The following is a 21,441-nucleotide window of genomic DNA, read 5'->3' on the forward strand; positions in this document are numbered from 1 at the left end:
AATGGCCTCCTTCTGCACTGTATGTTATTCTTAATCTTACTTATCTTTGAGATGATTCCTATCTAAAAAGAGAAACTGGATTTATAACTGAAGGAGAAAGAAGTAGAACGATATATAGATATGATTGAATTATGTCGGATGGCAGTAGGTTTATGTGGGGCATAAACACAGACAATATTGGTCCAAATGGCTTGCGTCTGTGCCCTTTCACATTAAAGATAGGCAAACGAGGCATGGGCCGCGAAGGTCAGTTGGCGTGCGTCGCGAAAGTCAGCCGGCGAGGGTCCCAAAGGTCAGCCAGTTGGCAAAGTGGGTCGCAGGAAAGAAGTTTGAGAAACAGTGGTCTACGCTGTAAAATTCAATGTGATCCTATGTAATCTCGTTGTGGTCATTTTGCACGACTGTTGAAGGGATATACTTGCACTGCCATCTAGTGGCCAGTGTACATCATCTTCTGTTCGCTGTAAAAAGAAGTATTTCCTTACAATTTCCTTGTGAAGTTAAGTTTGGAGCATCCTGTTGCGTTACTTATTTTTTCAGAGTTTTGCATCATATGAAGTGAGAGATGGTGGCTCAGAGGAATAGAACTCAAGCCCAGTGTCACTATCAGGTAATCCCAGTTCAGTGTCAGGATAGATGTCGGGTTTGGACAGGGGGCGATTGTAGAGGGTTTCAGCAATCATCTTCAATCTGTGTCCTCTGGTGACCAGCACTCTTGACTGTAAAAAACAGTTTCTCCCTATTTACTCCATCGATGGCCTTCATGATTTTGAACACCTCTATTAAAGTTACCACTCGGTTCCTGGGCAGGAGAATCCCTTTATCTCCAGACCTCCCAAATGTGTGGAGTCTCTTCTCGCTGGTATGTTACACTGTGGGGTTAGCACTGCTGCCTCCCAGCGCCAGGGACTCGGGTTCAATTCTGACCTTGGGTAATTGTGGAATTTGCACATGAAAAACATGTTAATTTAGTCAATAGGTTACACTAACATTGTTTAGGGCAGCACGGTAGCACACGTGGCTAGCACTGTGGCTTCACAGCGCCAGGGTCCCAGGATCGATTCCCCGCTGGGTCACTGTCTGTGCGGAGTCTGCACGTTCTCCCCGTGTCTGTGTGGGTTTCCTCCGGGTGCTCCGGTTTCCTCCCACAGTCCAAAGACGTGCGGGTTAGGTGGATTGGCCGTGATAAATTGCCCCTTAGTGTCCAAAAGGTTAGGTGGGGTTACCAGGATAGGGTAGGGGAGTGGGCCTTGGTAGATTTTGCTTTCAAATGGTCAGTGCAGAGACAATGGGCCAAATGGTCTCCGCTGCATTGTAGGAATTCTATGGAACTATTAAATTTCCTCTCAATCTTCTCCAAGATCTTGACACCCTTCCTCAAGTGTGGTGCCCAGAAAATGACATAATACTCCTCCCACCCTACTTCATCTCACTCTGGCAACATATCTTACTGCTTCTTCCTCCTCCAGCTATTAACTTACTTTCTCCATATAGATAGGTATTTGCTATATACCATCTATAGTATATATAGTATATAGCAGAAAGATTAAGTGCAACAATATTTCTGTTACCTATTTACTAAATTAAACATGGTTTTCACACCATGCTGAAGAATGACATAATTAAGAGACAAATAAAGGAGAAATTATTTTAAATCTCCAACAAGAATTAAATTCTAAATAAATGAGATTCCACACTTGTAAAGCTGATTTTTTTTAGGGCCAGAGAATTAAGACCTTCATGCTGTTACAAATTTATTTGTACCTCTGTGTGTGTCCATCTGAGATTCCAACTAAGCCCTAACCAGTGACTTATTAAAGTTCAGCCTAATGTTTTTGCTTTTGTGCACTGTTTCTCTATGATAAAGTCAAGGCTCCTCATTTTCGTCAAAGCCCTATCGACTTTCCAAGTGCCAGTGCAGACTCGATGGACCGAATAGCCTCCTTCTGCATTGTAAATTCTATGACTCAATGATTCTATGGCTTGTCCTGTTATGTGTATCTCCAATTCCCTCTGGTCTGCACCTCCTTTAAAATTGTGCCTAAGTGTTTGGTAGATGTGACTGTCAGGACAACTGGTAGCAGCCTACTCAGGATGCAGTCAACAGTGATTCTGACCCAACTGAGCACCTTCATAGTGTGGCCATCTAAAATGGCCGCCCGCAAAGGATAATGGGAATTGTGGTCAGGCTGGGACACAGACAAGACACAGCTTGAGTGTATTGGCAAAAGCAAACCAGACCTATACGAAACTTGCACCTGCTAAAGATCAATCACCGATTTCCCCAGGACAATGGGACTCAGATTGAAACATAGCAGCAGTAACAGACACTTATTCACCTTGTTTGGGAGTGCATACGTGCCTTGGACAATAACATTCAGGACCCACCCAGCTATCAAGGTACCCGCTCCTAATTGGCCAGAATCGATTAGGGTGATCAAAATCCTATCGATCCATTGGATCCCGAGTTGGAACCGCCCAAAAGAGCGCGAAAGATCGGAGGATAAGAGGAACTGCGCGACCAACATTCTGTCTCTTTTGGGACCGCACTCTGCCCCACCAACTGCAGCACATCGACCAGACAAGATCAAGGACCCGCGATCGCTACCTGAAGGACGAACCTCAGCCCAGACGCAGCTGACGACTTCCGGCCGCCACACATGGGGAACCAGATAAAGGCCTTGTCTAACCTGCACAGAGCCGGTCACTTGAAAGTTAAGTAAAGGTCATTTAAGCTGTTAGATATAGTCTAATGTGTAGTAGCATGTAAGTTATTAAGTATAGAACCAATCCTATGTTTAATAATAAACTATAATTGAACTAACATGCTGGTTGTGTGGTCATTTGTCCAACACACGGAACGTACTCGCATCTTGTGGTATTGATAAAGATATAAGTCAACAATAGAAACATAGACATCCGGTGGAGGCTGTGAAGGAGTAAGTCGCACATTTGGTGGCTCCCGCTCGGGTCGGACTTTTGGACCTTTTCCCCCGATTTTCTACCGGACTTGAACTGTAAAACTGGTGACAGAGGCAATTGTGTACTGAATTCCCACTTCGGTGCACAGAGAGAAGGACTAGAAGTGCTTGTAAAGGCAGAAACAGAAAGACAGAGAAGGCTTGGGCTGAAGCTGCAGCGGGAGACAGCATGGCGGAGGACCGGGCCTCTGGTTTGTCGACCCAGCGGTCAACGGAGCAGCTGATGCAAGTTATTCAGGAAGGCTTTGCTAAGCAGAAACGGGACTGCTTGGACCCGATAAAAGAGTCGATTGCAGAAGTGGAATTGCCGATTTACGTGAACCTGTTTTCCAATTGACTGGAAAGGGAGTTGGGGTGCAGCAGTCGTGACCAATGGTATGTCGGGGTGGGGTGGTCAGAGGTGAATGGTCATGTGATGAAATCTTCCGGAATACCTCAACCAGAGTTGGTAACCCTATCCAGAAATGTAGACAAGAGTGAAGGTTTTCGACAAATTATACTCTAGCATTACTAAGTGCATGCAAATGCCAAAAGAAAAAGAGTAAACTAAAATGATGAAGGCAAGGTGGTGCCAGACTGCACACATAGTAACTTTGTACTGGTAGAAGAGGGGAGATAGAGCATTTTCTTTTCCGGTTTCGCAATGTGCAATTTACTTAGAATCATAGAATCCCTATAGGATTCTTGGACGTTACCACCTCTGGCTAGGCCAGCATTTAGTGCCCATCTGTAACTGAGCTTGAGAAGGTGGTGGTGAGCTGCCATCTTGAACCATTGCAGTCCATGAGGGCAGCACAGTAGCACATTGGTTCGCACTGTGGCTTCACAGCTCCAGGGTCCCAGGTTCTATTCCCGGCTTGGGTCACTGCCTGTGCGGAGTCTGCACGTTCTCCCCGTCTCTGCGTGGGTTTCCTCCGGGTGCTCCGGTTTCCTCCCACAGTCCAAAGACGTGCAGGTTATGTGGATTGGCCGTGATAAATTGCCCTAAGTGGCCAAAAAAAAAGGTTAGGAGGGGTTATTGGGTTACGGGGATAGGGTGGAAGTGAGGGCTTAAGTGGGTCGGTGCAGACTTGATGTATGGCCTCCTTCTGCACTGTATGTTCTACGTTCTATGTTCTTCCGTGTTGCCGGAGCTGGATTCATCCAGGCAAATGACTTGTGCATTGTAGATGGTGGACAGGCTTTGGAGTCAGGAGGTGAGTTACTTGCTGCAGGATTCATAGCCACTGGCCTGCTCTTGTGGCTGCAGTTTCTGATCAATAGTAACGCCCATGGTATTGATAGTGGGGGGGGTTCAACGATGGTAATGCCATTGAAGCTCGATGGGCCGAATGGCCTCCTTCTGCACTGTAAATTCTATGAATGTCAGGGGATGCTGGTTAGTTTCTCTCCTGTTAGAGATAGTCGCCTGACACTTGTGCGGCGCGAATGTTAATTGACACTCGTCAGCCCAGGTCGTTGGATATTGCTGATAGTTATCAATTGAGATATGTGGAGTGAGGAGGAGCAGTGGGTGGGGGGGGGGGGGGGGAGCTGCACCCGGTTCCTCCTGGCCAGCAGGGGGAGCGCTGCAATGTCCTCCTCCTGGCCAGCAGGGGGAGTGCTGCAGTGTCCTCCCGGCCAGCAAGGGGAGAGCTGCAGTGTCCTCCTCCCGGCCAGCAGGGGGAGCGCTGCAGTCTGTGCCACGGCTGGCAGGGAGAGCGCTGCAGTGTCCTCCTCCAGGCCGGCAGGGGGAGTGCTGCAGTGTCCTCCGGGCCAGCAGGGGGAGTGCTGCAGTGGCCTCCTCCCGGCCGGCAGGGCGGGTGCTGCAGTCTGCTCCTCCCGGCCGGCAAGGTGAGAGCTGCAGTCTGTGCCGTGGCCGGCAGGGGGAGTGCTGCAGTCTGCTCCTTCCGGCCAGCAGGGGGGGTGCTGCAGTGACCTCCCTCCCGGCAGGGGGAGAGCTGCAGTCTGCTCCTCCCGGCCTGCAGGGGGAGCACTGCAGTGTCCACCTGCCGGTCGGCAGGGGGAGTGCTGCAGTGTCCTCCTCCCGGCCGGCAGGGGGAGTGATGCAGTCTGCTCCTCCCGGCTTGCAGGGGGAACCCTGCAGTGTCCTCCTCCCGGCCGGCAGGGGGAGTGCTGCAGTTTCCTCCTCCTGGCCGGCCGGCAAGGTGAGAGCTGCAGTCTGTGCCGTGGCCGGCAGGGGGAGTGCTGCAGTCTGCTCCTTCCGGCCAGCAGGGGGAGTGCTGCAGTGACCCCCTCCCAGACGGCAGGGGGAGCACTGCAGTGTCCTCCTCCCGGTCGGCAGGGGGAGTGCTGCATTGTCCTCCTCCCGGCCGGCAGGGGGAGTGCTGCAGTTTCCTCCTCCCGGCTGGCAGGTGGAGTGCTGCAGTGTCCTCCTCCCAGCCGGCAGGGGGCAGCAGTACAGTCGCTGTGACGCTATCAGAGTGCGCCGTCCTGTGACCCGGGCAGTCGGTGTCGCGCTGATGTCCCACTGACTGGGGCTGCTGTGTGGCGGAGTCAGGTTTGCCGCGATGCCGCTGGGCTACACGCCGGAGGAGAAGGCCCGGGTCCAGCAGCTGGTGAAGCTGCGCCGCCAGTGGCTGAAGGACCAGGAGCTGAGCCCGCGTGAACCTCTCCTGTCGGCCGACAGCAAAGGGCCCGTCAGCCGCTTCTGGGAGGGATTCCTGCAACCGCGGAGCCTGTGGAGAGTGTGGGTGAGTGAGGGGAAAGTGAGGGGGGGAGAGTGAGGGAGGGGGAGAGTGAGGGAGGAATGGGGGAGAGTGAGGGAGGAATGGGGGGAGGAGGGGGAGAGTGAGGGGGAAGGAGAGTAGAGGGGAGGATGAGGGGGAGAAGAGGGGAGGGGGAGAAGGGTGTGTGGGGGGGGGGGAGCCAGGTTGGGGGACCATGGAAAAGGGATCCGGATGGGGGACTGGGCTGGGGATGGTGAGGGGGACTGTGTGGGAAGGGACTTGGGAGGAGAGGCATCTGGGTGGAGGTGGGTGAAACTGGGCAGGGGTAGGGATGGGGCTGAGATGTGGAGGGAAGCTGGCAGTCAAGGAGCTGTCACTTTGTGATTTTGTGTGGATCGTGACCTTGCGTTTAAGATTTAGTGCGTTTACTGCTGCCCTTGGCCCAGGTGGGTGGCTGCTCGTTCAAAGGTGGTCTGCACCACCTAGAACATTACAGCGCAGTACAGGCCCTTCAGCCCTCGATCTTCGAATGGCCCTCCTAACATTGCTGTAATTTTGACCCAATAGAGCTATTTTAAACTGTTGAAAGATTTTGAAAGGGTGGATGCAGAGAGAACGTTTCCTCCCGTAGGAAAGAGCACGACTAGAATCTATCAGTGTGAGCTCATTATCTGTAATTCAGAATCAACCAGCCAAAGAGTGGGGAAAATATGGGAACTGGCTCCACAGGGAGTGGTTTAAGTGAATAATATAGATGCGTTTAAAGTAAGCTAGACTGGCGCAGTGGGTTAGCCCTGTTGCCTCATGGCGCTGAGGTCTTGGCTCTGGGTCACTGTCCGTGTGGAGTTTGCACATTCTCCCTGTGTTTGCATCAGTTTCACCCCCACAACCCAAAGATGTGCAGGCTAGGGGATTGGCCACGCTAAATTGCCCCTTAATTGGAAAAAATGAATTGGATACTCATTTTATAAGTAAGCTAGACAAGTAAGTGAGGGGGTTGGGAATAGAGGGTTGTACTGATCGGGTTGGAGGCTCAAGTGGAGCATAGACCTCAGTATGGACTGTTTGGGTGAAGGGAACCATCTGCGCTGTTTAATCCTATGGAATGATTTCTCATACAAAGAATCATAAGAAATTTGCTAATTCCACCTTCCTATTCTTTGGTCCTTGGCCCTGCAGGTCACAGCTCTTCAACAGACACAACGTGGGGAATCTCTGCCACATACCCAGGCAGTGGCTTCCTGATCCCGACATCATTTTCTGGTGGAAAAAAAGTTTCCTCATCTCCCCTCTGATCCTTCTACCATGCCCTTGGTTTTTGATCCCTCTATTTTAACTGCAATCATGCTTTATGTTAGCAAGCCCAGCAATCTGAGGATTTTGTACACCAGTTGTCCTGTTTGAAATTCAGGGACTGGAAGTTTTGCAAACAGCTGTTCTTAACACTGTGATCTCATAGATTTGAACACGATCTGTGAGAATAAGCAGCCTGAAATGAATCCAAATTACTGGAAATGTTCATTAAACATTATCTGCAGTTACCTGCAGACAGTAAGGGTAAGAGTTTTTATTCTTCATAATGTGAGATGTGAGCATTGCTGGCAAGGCCAGCATTTGTTGTCCATCCCGAATGGCCCTAGAACTGACTGGCTTGCTCAGCCATTTCAGTCACCAACGTTACGATGGGTCTGGGGGTCACTTGTAGGCCAGACCGGGTAAGGATGGCAGATTTCCTTCCCTAAAGGACGTCGGTGAACTAGATGGATTGTTGCACCGATTGATAGTTTCACGGTCACCGTTACTGAGACGAGTTTTCAATTCCAGATTTATTAATTGAATTTAAATTCCACCAGCTGCCTTGGTGGGATTTGAAGCCACGTCCCCAGAGCCTTATCCTGGGTCTCTGGATTACTAGTCCAGTGACATTACCTCTGTGTGAATGTCTCCCCAGCATTCCTCAAAGAGTGTAGAAGAAGGTGACAGGTGTCAATGGAAGTGATGGAAATGTAGGATCGTACAACATAGAATGTGGCCATTCAACACATTGTGTCTGTACTGGCTCTCTGAAAGAGCCATCCAATTAACCTATTCTCCATAGCCCTGCTGTTTTTTTTATCTTTCAGGTTTACAGGCAGTTTCCTTTTGAAGGTAGCTGTTGAGACTGCTTCCGCTGGACCGTTGGCTAAAATAGATTGGTTACGCAATTCCAGATCTCATAAGCCCTGCACATAGGATTAATGGCTGAATTACCAGGATAAAACACTAGTTTAGGAAGAATGTGAGGGTCCTTGAGAAGGCGCAGAGAGAGATTTACCAGAATGGTTCCAGGGATGAGGGATTTTATTTCCAGATTTGGTTGGAAAAACTGGGCTTGTTGTCCTTGGCACAAAGGCGATTGAGGGGAGATTTGATAGAGGAGTATACGATTAGGACCGGTTTAGATAACGTTGGCAAGGAAAAGCTGCTCCCATTAGCTGATGGCACAAGGGCAAAGGCATACAGATTTCGGGCAAGAAGGTGCAGGGAGAATGTGAGGAACATTTTTAAGCAAGTGATTAATGACCTGGGACTTGTTGCCCACGAGGATGGTGGAAGTGAATGATTTTAAAAGGAAATTGGATTGGCACTTGAGGGAAATAAAATTGTAGAGATTTCATAGAATTTACAGTGCAGAAGGAGGCCATTCGGCCCATCGAGTCTTGGAAAGAGCACCCTACCCAAACCCACACTTCCACCCTATCCCCATAACCCAGTAACCTACCCAACACTAAGGGCAATTTTGGACACTTAAGGGCAATTTAGCATGGTCAATCCACCTAACCTGAACATCGTTGGACTGTGGGAGGAAACCGGAGCACCCGGCGGAAACCTACGCACACACACGGGGAGAACGTGCAGACTCTGCACAGACAGTGATCCAAGCCGGGAATCGAACCTGGGGCCCTGGAGCTGTGAAGCAATTGTGCTAACCACCGTGCTGCCCACAGAGAAGAGTGAGTGGGACTGACGGGATTGCTCTGCAGAGAGCCAGCATGGACTTGATGGGCTGAATGTCTTCCTTTTCTGGTGGAATGACTGTACAATATTTACTTGCCTGCTAGCGCCATCTCTTTAAATTTCCAGCATAGTTTGTCAGAGAAGGTGCCCTCTATTCCTTCTGCGTACCCCGTCAGGATCATTCACCCACATTATACAATTAATTTTAGCCAAAAAACAAAATAGTTTTTGACAGTGAAGTTAATTAGACTCTCAAGTTATTTTTAAACCAATATTTTGAATGGTCTAATCTTGGCTTCCTGGGTGCCACATCTTGCTAAACTGTTTCGAATGCAATCTTTACATTCTTCAAATCCTCATGTCGATGCTTTCATTTTATAATTCTCCTATATTTCAGACCTATAAGACTTGCAATGCAGGCTGGTGGACTTTGACACGGTTGCTGGTTCCTGCCTGGTTTGTCCATTACTACGTGAAGTACCATGTTGAAGTAAGTACTGGTGATTGTTTCGCAATCTAGATGAAGAGCTAAAGAAATAAATTGCATTTTGGCTGTAGTGCCTTTCAGATTGTCCCAAAACCCTCTACAGCTAATGAAGTACCTTCGAAGCATAGTCACTGGTGCAATGTAGGGAACACAGCACCTTTTTTCAACAGATGTGATAACGACTCTGTTCTAAGCATTGGTTGAGGTGTAAATATTGGTCAGCACAATGGGGAAAATGCCCCTCCTCATCATCAAAATAGTGCTGGAGATCTTTTATTTACTCTTACTCGTTCAAAGGCAGTGCTCCTCAATGGTGTAAACCATCCTACGTTTGCACGGCAATGGGGAAAGGACGAGTGAGTGGGGCAAGCTGAGTTGCTCTTGCAAAGATCCAGCATGGACAAGATGGGCCAAATGGCCTTATCCTGTGCTGTAACCAATTCTGTGGCTCTGTAATTGCTGATTTAGGGTCAGGGCTTGCAGGCAGTAGGGTGGCAGTAATTAGCTTAGCCAGAACTACCCACCCCTACCTTGGGGGTTGGACGAACACCGGTAAATATGCAATGGGACTGTTAAATGTGGAGGCATGCATATCATGAGCACCAATAGACTATGTTCAGGGGCAGAGAGTGGCATAGTAATAATGTCACTGGGTTAGTAATCCAGAGATCTACAGGTTCAAATCCCACCATAGCAGCTGGTGGAATTTAAATTCAGTTAATAATTCTGGAATCCAAAACTACTATGGAATTATCATCCAATTGACGTTAAAAACCCAGCTGGTTCCCTTATGTCCTTTAGGGAAGGAAATCTGCTGTCCTTACCCGGTCTGGCCTACATGTGACTCCAGACTCACAGCAGTGTGGTTGATTCTTAACTGCCCCCTGAAATGGCCTCACAAGACACTCAGTCCAAGGGCAATTAGGGACGGTCAACAATTGCTGGCCTTGCCAGCGACACTCACATTCTGTGAATGAATAAAGGAAACAAATGTTCCAGGATCAAAGTCTGTATTGTTCTCAAATCCCTCCAGGGCCCAACCTTTCTCTATCACTCCTCCCGGTCCTTCTGGCATCTTGTGTATCTGTGATTTTTATTGCCCTACCATTGCTGACTGTGCCCTAAGCCAGGGTTTGTCAAAGTACGGGTCGCGCCACGCGGGTGGGTCACAGGCAGGTGTCAGAAGGGTCGCGGAGCAACAGTTTACGTATGTAACACTCCTGGGGCCCCTTTCAAATGTGAACAATTCTTTTTAAAACAGCAGTTATCCAAATTGTGTCGTCATGGGAGAAAATAGTCAACCTTGGTGTACAGCAATAAATATCCCTGGTCAGTAAGTGAGTAAATACAAAAGCAACCGATAGCACAGGCAATATGAGCACCAGGTCACCTGGTAACTTCTTGCAGCTGATATGATGCACTGGTTGCTAGGTTTCTGGCGGCAGTCATCTCCCAGGTGCGCTTGCACCATGGCCGACCCTGCAGTGGGCGACTTGGGGTTAGGGGAGGGCCTAGCCACGTGTTTGGTCACTGCTTGCGACAGAAAGTGATTTGATGATGGCGGAAACGTCACCCGAGAGATTTGACTAGAATTGTGTTGTTTTTTTTTAAAACGTGGAATTGTAAGGTGAATGAATCAATCCATTTCCCGGTCAATAAGATTTCATAGAATTTATAGTGCAGAAGGAGGCCATTTGGCCCATCGAGTCTGCACCGGCCCCTGAAAGGGCACCCTACTAAAGCCCACACCTCCACCCTATCCCAGCAACCCCATCTAACATTTTGGACACTACAGAGCAATTTAGCATGGCCAATCCACCTAAAGCATGGCTTTTCACAGTAACTTCATTGAAGCTTACTTGTGACAACAAACGATTATTATTATAATTTTCCAGCATTTTATACACTCTGGAAGAGTCAATTGGAGGGTAGCTAATGTAACCCCACTTTCTAAAAAAGGAGGGAGAGAAAACGCAGAATTATTGACTGGTTAGTCTGACATCGGTGGTGGGGGAAATGCTGGAGCCAATTATTAAGGATTAAATAACTGAGCATTTGGAAAGTGGGGACAGGAGCGGTTGAAGTCAGCATGGATTCACTAAAGGGAAATCACGCTTGACAAATCTGGAATTTCTTTGAGGATGTGACGGGTAGAGTGGACAAGGGTGAACCAGTGGATGTTGTGTATCTGGACTTTCAGGAGGCTTTGGACAAGGTCCCACACAAGAGATTAGTGAGCAAAATTAAAGCTCATGGTATTGGAGGTAATGTATTGACATGGATAGAAAAATGATTGGCAGACTGGAAGCAGAGAGTGGGAATAAATGGGTCCTTTTCAGAGTGGCAGGCAGTGACTAGTGGGATACCGCAGGGTTCAGTGCTGGGACCCCAGTATACATTAATGATTTGGACGAAGGAATTGCTTGCAATATCTCCAAATTTGCAGGTGGCACTAAGCTGGTGGCAGTGTGAGCTGTGAGGAGGATGCAAAGAGGCTGCAGGGTGACTTGGACAGGCTGGCTGAGTGGGCAAATACTTGGCAAATGCAATATAATGTGGGTAAATGTGAGATTATCCACTTCGGTGGCAAAAAAAACAGGAAGGCAGATTATTATCTGAATGGTGGCAGTTTAGGAAAAGTGGAAGTGCAACGAGACCTGGGTGTCTTGCTGGAACAGTCGCTGAAGATTGGCGTGCATGTACAGCAGATGGTGAGGAAAGCTAATGGCATGCTGGCCTTCATAGCGAGGAGATTTAAGTATACGATAGGGATGTCTTTCTGCAGTTATAAAGGGCCTTGGGGAGACCATACCTTGAGTAATTGGTCTCCTAGTTTGAGGAAGGACATTCTTGCTGTTGAGGATGTCCAGCAAAAGTGCACCAGACTAATTTCCAGGATGGCAGGACTGACATGTGAAGAAAGACTGGATCGACTGGGCTTGTACTCACTGGAGTTTAGAAAAATGAGAGGTGATCTCATAGAAACATAAAATCCGGTCTTCCGGTTGCGGCTATGCTGAGCTAAGTCGCACGTTCGGCAGCTCCCGCCAGAAACGGACTTTTGGGCTCTTTTTTAGGGGCCCCAGCGGCATTTGTTCGACGGTTCCCAGTGTGGGAAGGTGACAGTACGATTTCCCCGGCACTGTATGGATTGGACCAGGAGTGGAGCGGTGAAAAAAGTAAGTCTGGCGCAGCGAAAAGTGCAATGGAGGAAAGCCAAGATGGTGGCGGGTGGAGACCAGGCAGCGTGGGCGCAGTGGTCGCAAGAACAGCAGGAGTTTCTCAAGCGCTGCTTCACGGAATTGAAAGCAGAGCTGCTGGAGCCGATGAAGGCTTCGATCGACAAGCTGGTCGAGACCCAGAAGGCCCAAGGGGCGGCGATCCGGGAGGTGCGGCAGAAGGCCTCGGAGAAAGAGGACGAGATATTGGGCCTGGCAGTGAAGGTGGAGGCGCATGAGGCGCTGCATAAGAAATGGCAGGAGAAGTTCGAGGACATGGAGAATCGGTCGAGGAGGAAGAATCTGTGGATTCTGGGTCTCACGGAGGGAGTGGAGGGGTCTGATGCTGGAGCATATGTGGTCACGATGCTGAACACGTTGATGGGCGTGGGTGCCTTCCCGAGGCCCCTGGAGCTGGATGGGGCCCACCGAGTCCTGGAGAGGAGGCCCAAGTCTTAACGAGCCGCCGCGGGCGGTATTGGTGCGGTTCCACCGCTTGGTGGACAGGGAGTGTGTCCTAAGATGGGCAAAAAAGGAGCGGAGCAGCAGGTGGGAGAATGCAGAGGTCCATATATACCAGGACTGGAGCGCAGAGGTGGCTAAGAAGAGGGCCGGGTACAATCGGGATAAGGCGGTTCTGCATCGGAAGGGAGTGAAATTCGGGATGCTGCAGACGGCGCGACTGTGGGTCACGTTTAAGGACCGGCATCATTACTTTGAGACGCCGGAGGAGGCGTGGACCTTTATTCAGGCCGAAAAGTTGGACATGGACTGAGGGTCGGTTGTGAGAGGAGGTCGTGGGGGGCTACTGTGCTTTGGGGGATGTTCTGTTCTGTATTGTTTCCTTGGGTGCTGGGTGGGAAAGGGTGAAATGGTTCAAAGTGGGGATTTTGTGAGAGTGTGGGCGCCGGTGGTTGGAAGGACGGGGCCCCGTTGGGGGAGGGGAAATGGGAGGTCCGAGGTGGGGGAGCTGGGATTAGGCCGCAAAAGGGAGCTGCGCCAGAGAGGGCGGGGCCGGTTTGATGGAAAGTGCGGGCTTTTTCCTGTGCTAGGGAATGAAGGGGGCCGGGGGGAAGGGCGGTGTTGGAGAGGAGCACCCGCTGATGGACAGGAGGGGGGGGGGGGAGACTACCACACTGGGGGGTCGATGGAGTGGCCGGGGTCAGCAACAGTCAGCTGACTTACAGGAGTGCTCTGGGGGGAGTAACGTAGCTCGGGGGGGGGGGACGGGACTGGGTTGCTGCTGCATTGGCCAAAGGGGAGCTGGAGCTCAGAGAGAGAGTCGGGGCGGGAGTCTGCCGTTGGGGGAATGGAGAGTGCGGGAGGCGCGGGCACGTGGCTGGCCTAGAAAGGGAGATGGCTAATCGGCAGGGGGAGGGGGGGGCGGGAAGCCCCCTGATCCAGCTGATAACTTGGAATGTGAGAGGCCTGAACCGGCCGGTCAAGAGGGCCCGTGTGCTCGCGCACCTGAAGGGACTGAAGGCAGATGTGGTTATGCACCAGGAGACGCATTTGAGGGTGGCAGATCCGGTTAGGCTGAGAAAGGGGTGGGTAGGGCAGGTTTTCCACTCGGGGTTGGACGCAAAGAATCGAGGGGTGGCGATTTTGGTGGGGAAGCGGGAGTCGTTTGAGGCGCTGAACATCGTGGCAGACAATGGAGGTAGGTACATGATGGTGAGGGGTAAGCTGCAGGGGGTGCGGGTGGTATTAGTGAATGTATAGCCTTCTTCATTATGAGCAGGGCACTAATCCCGAGGGTGGAGGACACGGAATATTCGGCCATAGCCATCTCAGACCATGCCCCGCATTGGGTGGAGCTGGAGCTAGGGGAGGAGAGGGACCAGCGCCCGCTGTGGCGCCTGGATATGGGCTTGCTGGCGGATGAGGAGGTGAGCGGGCGGATCCGGGGGTGCATTGAAAGCTATCTAGAGGCTAACGATAATGGGGAGGTGCAGGTGGGGGTGGTCTGGTCTGGGAGGCGGTGATTAGGGGAGAGCGAATCTCCACTAGGGCCCACGAGGAGAAGGAGAGGGAGAGATTGGTGGGGGAGATTTTAAGGGTGGATAGGAGGTATGCAGAGGTCCCCGAGGAGGGACTACACTCAAGGAGTGACGAAGCCTCCAGGCCGAGTTCGACCTGTTGACCACCAAGAAGGCAGAGGTGCAGTGGAGGAAAGCGCAAGGGGCGGTGTAGGAGTACGGGGAGAAGGCTAGCCGGATGTTGACACACCAGCTTCGGAAGCGGGAGGCAGCGAAGGAGATTGGGGAAGTTAGGGACAAGGGGGGGGGAACACGGTGCGGAGTGCGGTGGGAATAAATGGGGTATTTAGAGACTTTTATGAGGGGCTGTATAGGTCTGAGCCCCCGACGGAGATGGGGGGAATGCGTCGATTTTTGGATCTGCTGAGGTTCCCGAGGGTGGAGGAGGAGCAGGTGGCTGGGCTTGGGACACCAGTAGGTCTGGAGGAGCTGACTAAGGGGCTGGGGAGTATGCAGACGGGGAAGGCACCGGGGCCAGATGGGTTCCCGGTGGAATTTTACCTGAAGTACATGGACCTGCTGGGCCCTCTACTGGTGAGAACTTCCAATGAGGTGAGGGAGGGGGGGGTCCTACCCCCAACGATGTCCAGGGCACTGATCTCGCTGATCTTGAAACGGGACAAGGACCCATTACAGTGTGGGTGGTATAGGCCAATCTCTCTCCTCAACGTGGACGCGAAGCTGTTAGCGAAGGTGTTGGCTACCAGGATTGAGGACTGTGTCCCAGGGGTGATCCACGAGGACCAGACTGGTTTTGTTCAGGGAAGGCAGCTGAATACCAATGTGCGGAGACTCCTTAACGTAATCATGATGCCTGCAGTGGAGATGGAAGCGGAGATAGTGGCGGCGATGGATGCGGAGAAGGCCTTCGATAGGGTGAAGTGGGGGTACCTTTGGGAAGTGTTGAGGAGGTTTGGGTTCGGGGAGGGGTTCATTAGTTGGGTTAGGCTACTTTACGAAGCCCCGGTGGTGAGTGTGGCCACGAATCGGAGGAGGTCGGAATACTTTCGGCCGTACCGGGGGACGAGGCAGGGGTGCCCTCTCTCCCCCTTGCTATTTGCATTGGCAATTGAGCCTTTGGCTATGGCTCTAAGGGAGTCCAGGAACTGGAGGGGGCTGGTCCGGGGAGGGGGAGGAACACCGGCTATCGTTGTATGCAGATGACCTGTTACTGTATGTGGCGGACCCAGTGGGGGGATGCCGGAGGTGATGCGGATCCTCAGGGAGTTTGGGGACTTTTCCGGGTATAATGAAATGAAAATCGTTTATTGTCACAAGTAGGCTTCAAATTAAGTTACGTGAAAAGCCCCTAGTTGCCACATTCCAGCGCCTGTTCGGGGAGGCTGGTACGGGAATCGAACCGTGCTGCTGGCCTGCCTCGGTCTGCTTTCAACGTCAGCGATTTAGCCCTGTGCTAAACAGACCCTGGGGCTGGTTTAGCTCACTGGGCTAAATCGCTGGCTTTTAAAGCAGACCCAGGCAGGCCAGCAGCACGGTACACTTCCAGCCTCCCCGAACAGGCGCCGGAATGTGGCGACTAGGGGCTTTTCACTGTAACTTCATTGAAGCCTACTTGTGACAATAAGTGATTTTCGTATAAGCTCAACGTGGGGAAGAGTGAGCTCTTCGTGGTACACCCAGGGGACCAGGGAAGGGGGATAGACGAGCTTCCACTGAAGAGGGCGGAAAGGGGTTTTCGGTACTTAGGTCCAGGTGGTCAGGAGCTGGGGGCCCCTACACAAGCTCAACTTGACGAGGCTGGTGGAGCAGATGGAGGAGGAGTTTAAAAGGTGGGATATGCTGCCACTCTCCCTGGCGGGTAGGGTACAGTCGGTGAAAATGACGGTGCTCCCGAGGTTCCTTTTTATATTCCAGTGCCTCCCCATCCTGATCCCTAAGGCCTTTTTTAAGCGGGTCAGTAGGAGCATCATGGGATTCGTTGGGCGAAAAAGACCCCGAGGGTGAGAAGGGTGTTTCTGGAGCGGAGTAGGGACGGAGGAGGGTTAGCGTTGCCTAATCTATGTGGGTATTACTGGGCTGCCAATGTGGCGATGATATGCAAGTGGGTAATGGAGGGGGTGGGGGCGGCGTGGAAGAGGCTGGAGATGGCGGCCTGTGTGGGCACGTGTCTGGGAGCACTGGTGACAGCACCGCTGCCACTCCCACCGACTAGGTACACCACGAGTCCGGTGGTGGCGGCGACTTTGAAAATTTGGGGGCAATGGAGGTGCCACAGGGGTGAGGTAGAGGCTTTGGTTTGGTCCCCGATCCGGGAGAACCATCGGTTCGTCCCGGGGAGAATGGATGGAGGGTTCCTGAGCTGGCACAGGGCAGGAATTTGAAGGATGGGGGACCTGTTTTTAGATTGGACGTTTGCGAGCCTTGGGGTGCTGGAGGAAAAATTCGGGCTTCTCCCCGGAAATGCCTTCAGGTACATGCAGGTAAGGGCGTTTGTAAGACGTCAGGTGAGGGAGTTCCCGCTGCTTCCAGCACTCAGGATCCAGGTACGGTGCTCTCGGGAGTGTGGGTTGGAGGGGGCAGGGTCTCGGCGATCTACCAGGAGATGCAGGAGAAGGAGGAGACCTCGGTGGAGGAGCTAAAGGGTAAATGGGAGGAGCTTGGGGAGGAGATAGATGAGAGTGCGTGGGTGGACGCCCTGGGTAGGGTTCATTCTTCCTTCTCTTGCGCCAGGCTTAGCCTGATACAATTTAAGGTTCTTCACAGAGCGCATATGACAGGGGCAAGGCTGAGCAGGTTCTTTGGGGTGGAAGACAGGCGTGGGAGGTGCTCGGGGAGCCCAGCAAATCACACACATGTTCTGGGCGTGCCCGGCGCTGGATGGGTTCTGGAAGGGTATTGCGAGGACGGTGTCTAAGGTGGTGAACACCCGGGTTAAGCCGAGCTGGGGGTTAGTGCTATTTGGGGTATCGGACGAGCCGGGAGTGCAGGAGGCGAAAGGGGCCGGTATTCTGGCCTTTGCGTCCCTGGTAGCCCAGCGGAGGATTCTGCTACAGTGGAAGGATGCGGGGCCCCCGAGCGTGGAAGCCTGGATCAACGACATGGCAGGGTTCATTAAATTGGAGAGGGTAAAATTTGCCTTGAGAGGATCTGTGCAAGGGTTCTTCAGGCGGTGACAACCGTTCCTAGACTTTCTAGCGGAGCGATAGGAGGTGGTCAGCAGCAGCAGCAACCCGGGGGGGGGGTGTACTTTGTGTTTTCAACTGTGTTTATTATTGCTTAATGGGGGGTTTGTATATGGGGGGAATTCGTGAGGTAGTTGTGAGATGTTTATTTATGTGTTCTTTGTTTTTCTTTTTTCTGTAAGGGGTGGGGGTTTGTTGAAAATATGTAAAAATTTGAATAAAAATATTTCTTTAAAAAAAAAGAAACATAAAATCCTGCTGGGACTGGACAGGTTAGATGCGGAAAGGATGTTCCCGATGTTGGAGACGTCCAGAACTAGGGGTCACAACCTCAGAATAAGGGGTAATCCATTCAGGACTGAGATGAGGAAGAACCTCTTCTCTCAGAGTTCTCTACAGCTGTTGGGGCCAGTTCATTGGATATATTCAAGAGGGAGCTGGACGTGGCCCTTGCAGCTAAAGGGATCAAGGGGTGTGGAGAGAAAGCGGGAGTGGGATACTGAATTTGCATGATCAGCTTGAATGGTGGTGCAGGCTTGAAGGGCCGAATGGTCTACTCCTGCCCCTATTTTCTATGTTTCAGATTTACGACTTTTATTTACAAGGAACCACACGTCTCTCTCCCAGTGATATCTGTTCTTTGTTCTCCTCTCAGTCCTTTGCCTTGTTTTTTTCCTCGAGGCAGTGTCCCACAATGAATGCAGGCTCACAATTGCCAGTGGCCCTCCGGTATCTCTCATGAACAACTATTCTTCATGTGTGACCCTGGACAGTGATCGTTCATATAGGACATCACAGGCATCTCTAATCGTGTCCTCACTCAATGCGGACATAAATTCAATGCACCAGGAGCTACTGGATAGTGATTACTAACAGGAAAACTAGATGATTTTCTTTTTCCCCCCTTGCCTGGGACAAAGAAACATTAGTGTTCCAAACACTGCCTTGACCCAGGATAGACTGGATAAGCAAACGTGGCGTGGGCCCCCGAAGGTCGGCCAGTTGGGAAAAGCAAGTCCCGGGGGGTGGGGGGGATTGAAAAACACCGCCCGAAGCTCTAGAATTCTCTCCCTTAACCTGTTGCCTTTCTCTCAATTTTGAAGGCATTTCCTAAAACCTATATATCGGATCAAGCGTTAGACTCCCTCTCCTAATATCTTATCACACTATTATTACGATACAGGATGCCATTCAGCCCATCGTGTCTGCACTGCCTCACCAAATGAGCATTATACCTCAGTGCCATTCCCCTGTACATGTGCACATTTCTATTCAAGACATCATCTAATGCCCTCTTGAATGCCTCGATTGAACCTGCCTCCACCACACTTCTGGGCAGCGCATTCCAGAGCCCAACCAATCGCTGTGTGAAAACGTATTTTCTCACACCACATTTGCTACGATTGTGCCTATGTCACATTTTGGAGGATCATCATTCTTGTTGAGCACTTTGAGGTGTTTGACTACCGTAAAAGGACTCTATAATTGCAGGTTTTTGTTAATTGTTAATCCAGTTAATTTCAGACAAGCTTTTAATTCTTTAATTTGTGCTGTTCCACAGACGAAATCATACGGTATAGTGAGTGTGAAGCCGAAAATCTTCCCGGTGAGTTACATGGTGGGACTTGCAGCGTACGCAATCATGTAAAATAATAAATAATCTTTATTGTCACAAGTAGGCTTACATTAACACTGCAATGACGTTACTGTGAAAATCCCCTCGTCGCCACACTCCGGCGCCTGTTCGGGTACACAGAGGGAGAATTCAGAATGTTCAGTTCACCCAACAAGCACATCTTTCGGGACTTGAATGAAATGAAATGAAATGTGGGAGGAAACCGGAGCACCCGGAGGCAACCCACGCAGACACGGGGAGAACATGCAGACTCCACACAGACAGTGACCCAGTGGGGAATCGAACCTGGAACCCTGGCGCTGTGAACCAACAGTGCTAACCAAATATAAATCTTCAATGTAACAGGATGGCGAGAAGAGATTTATAAAACAAAGAAAAACTGAGAATGATGGAAATCTGAAACCAGGAAAGTCTGGTGCTTGTTGCATCAAACCTCCACACAGTCCCATAATGAGTATTCATCAAACAGAAGCCCAAGTGTGTGATCTCCCTCCAATCCTGCAGCCTACATGTAATCTTCCAGCGGAGGCAAAAAAAATGGTTCATCAGAGAAAATTCCTCTGCAGTCAGGGTTTAACTACACCACATATGGATGCCACTTTTGAGAAATAGCTTGCAGCACCTGAACATTCCCACTTGCAGTCGAGCTACAGGCTGCACCTTGACGTCACATCTTCAATCCATAAATGTCACATCTTCAATCCACACATGTCAAAACTAACACAAAGGAAATTCAATGGGGCGTCCCAAGAAGTGGTGAGGGAAATCCTGACTGGTGATTGTGCCACATTTGTATATGAAAGCGGGATCCTGGATCGTTGCAAATGCGTTGGAAGCCCCCTTGCTGCTCGGTGAACCCCAGGAGCTACCTTGTTGAGGTGGTGTAACTGCGTATGCACTGGTGTGAGCACGGGAGCCCTCGAGCGTAGGGAATCAGTGGTCGAGCAGAAGACATGAAATATTCGGGAGGCGGCTTGTTTCCAAACCCAGAATAGTGAGGGTAATAAACACATGTGAAGTTAAAATTTCCCCAGGCGTTCCACAGCTGTACGTCGTCGTCGTATCAGAAGATTAAAGAGAACGTTGGAAAAAGCTTCTGGTGCTGTTACTCCATGAAAATATATTGGCTTTGACCTTTACCTTTTAAAAAGTTAATCTGGTACATTTTAGGGGTGTATATAGCAGTGTGAATGAGGAATTATTAAAGTAACTGTCGGAGGATCATTTTTGCCGGAATGTTCCCTGTGTAGTGTTTCTGTGGCTAAATGAGATCGCGAGAAGGTGGAAGGATTACACGGTCTGGTAACTGAGAATCGGAAATAAGCAATTGTCACAAAACCTCAGGACTCAAAACATTTAATTCATGGTGAAATGAACTGGCTGGATAAAACACTGTGCTGGGCAGCACCGTGGCAAGTGGTTAGCGCTGCCACCTCTCAGCGCCAGAGACCTGGGTTCGATTCCAACAGTTTGAAGTTTGCATCTTCTCCCCGTGTCTGTGTGGGTTTCCCCTGGGTGCTCCAGTTTCCCCCCTCAGTCCAAAGATGTGCAGGTTAGGTGGATTGACTGTGATCAATGCACAAGGTTGCAGGGAGTGGGCACGGGTAGAGGGTCGGTGCAGACTCGATGGGCTAAATGACCTCCTGCACTGCAGCGATTCTATGGATGAAAATGAGGGATTTTATCATGAAGAAGCTCTGGGCTTTCAGATTGAGAGAATCTATTGAGCTAATCACACGTCTCACTTCTGCTTATTTGTTCCTTCAGGGTGACACGGTATTGGAGACGGGAGAAGTTATTCCGCCAATGGAAGAGGCTGAGCAGATTGGGCACCACTAAACAGAGGACATTAAGGATTCTTGTATCAAAGGCTAAACATTTACCTTCCAATAAAGTGGCTAATTTACCACGGTCCAGAAGGCTATTTATTCGTGTGGTACTTTATAAAACTCGGTTGCCCATTTCCTAATTTTCACCAAGTTCCATTCACCCATAACCTCCAAGCTTACTTGACCAGTCCAGCAATGCCTCGATTTTTAAAATTCTTATCTACATTTTCAAATCTGTCCATGACCTTTCTGTTGTGTCGTGGATAGCACATCGACGCAGTCATTAGCACTGCTGCCTCACAGCGCCAGGACCCGGGTTTGATTCCAACCTCGGGTGACTGTGTGGAGTTTGCACTTTCTCCCTGTGTCTGCGTGGGTTTCATCCCAGTCGAAAGATATGCAGGTTAGGTGGGGTTATGGGGTAACGGGGATAGTGGGGGGG

The 21,441-nt window shown here is 50.6% G+C and overlaps 1 protein-coding gene across 2 annotated transcripts; it reads left to right on the forward strand.

Moving 5' to 3' along the window:
• Positions 1 to 5,380: 5,380 nt before the first annotated feature.
• ndufb6 (NADH:ubiquinone oxidoreductase subunit B) lies at positions 5,381 to 21,089 on the forward strand. 2 transcript variants are annotated; one of them, XM_072517345.1, is made up of 4 exons: positions 5,391 to 5,674; positions 9,045 to 9,137; positions 19,096 to 19,140; positions 20,938 to 21,089. In XM_072517345.1, the coding sequence occupies exons 1-4, from the start codon at positions 5,492 to 5,494 to the stop codon at positions 21,007 to 21,009; spliced, it is 393 nt and encodes a 130-aa protein (XP_072373446.1). In that variant the 5' UTR covers positions 5,391 to 5,491; the 3' UTR covers positions 21,010 to 21,089. The 2 variants fall into 2 exon arrangements, with proteins under 2 accessions (XP_072373447.1, XP_072373446.1); XM_072517346.1 differs by lacking the exon at positions 19,096 to 19,140 and having other exon boundaries at positions 5,381 to 5,674.
• The last annotated feature ends 352 nt before the right edge of the window (positions 21,090 to 21,441 follow it).

This window comes from Scyliorhinus torazame, chromosome 9, assembly GCF_047496885.1.
Source record: "Scyliorhinus torazame isolate Kashiwa2021f chromosome 9, sScyTor2.1, whole genome shotgun sequence".
NCBI lineage: Eukaryota > Metazoa > Chordata > Chondrichthyes > Carcharhiniformes > Scyliorhinidae > Scyliorhinus > Scyliorhinus torazame.

Coding starts and splice junctions, on each gene's coding strand:
- ndufb6 (XM_072517345.1), top strand. CDS start 5,492: ATGCCGCTGGGCTACACGCCGGAGGAGAAGGCCCGGGTCCAGCAGCTG. Junction 5,675..9,044: donor GGAGCCTGTGGAGAGTGTGG/GTGAGTGAGGGG, acceptor CCTATATTTCAG/ACCTATAAGACTTGCAATGC. Junction 9,138..19,095: donor ACGTGAAGTACCATGTTGAA/GTAAGTACTGGT, acceptor GCTGTTCCACAG/ACGAAATCATACGGTATAGT.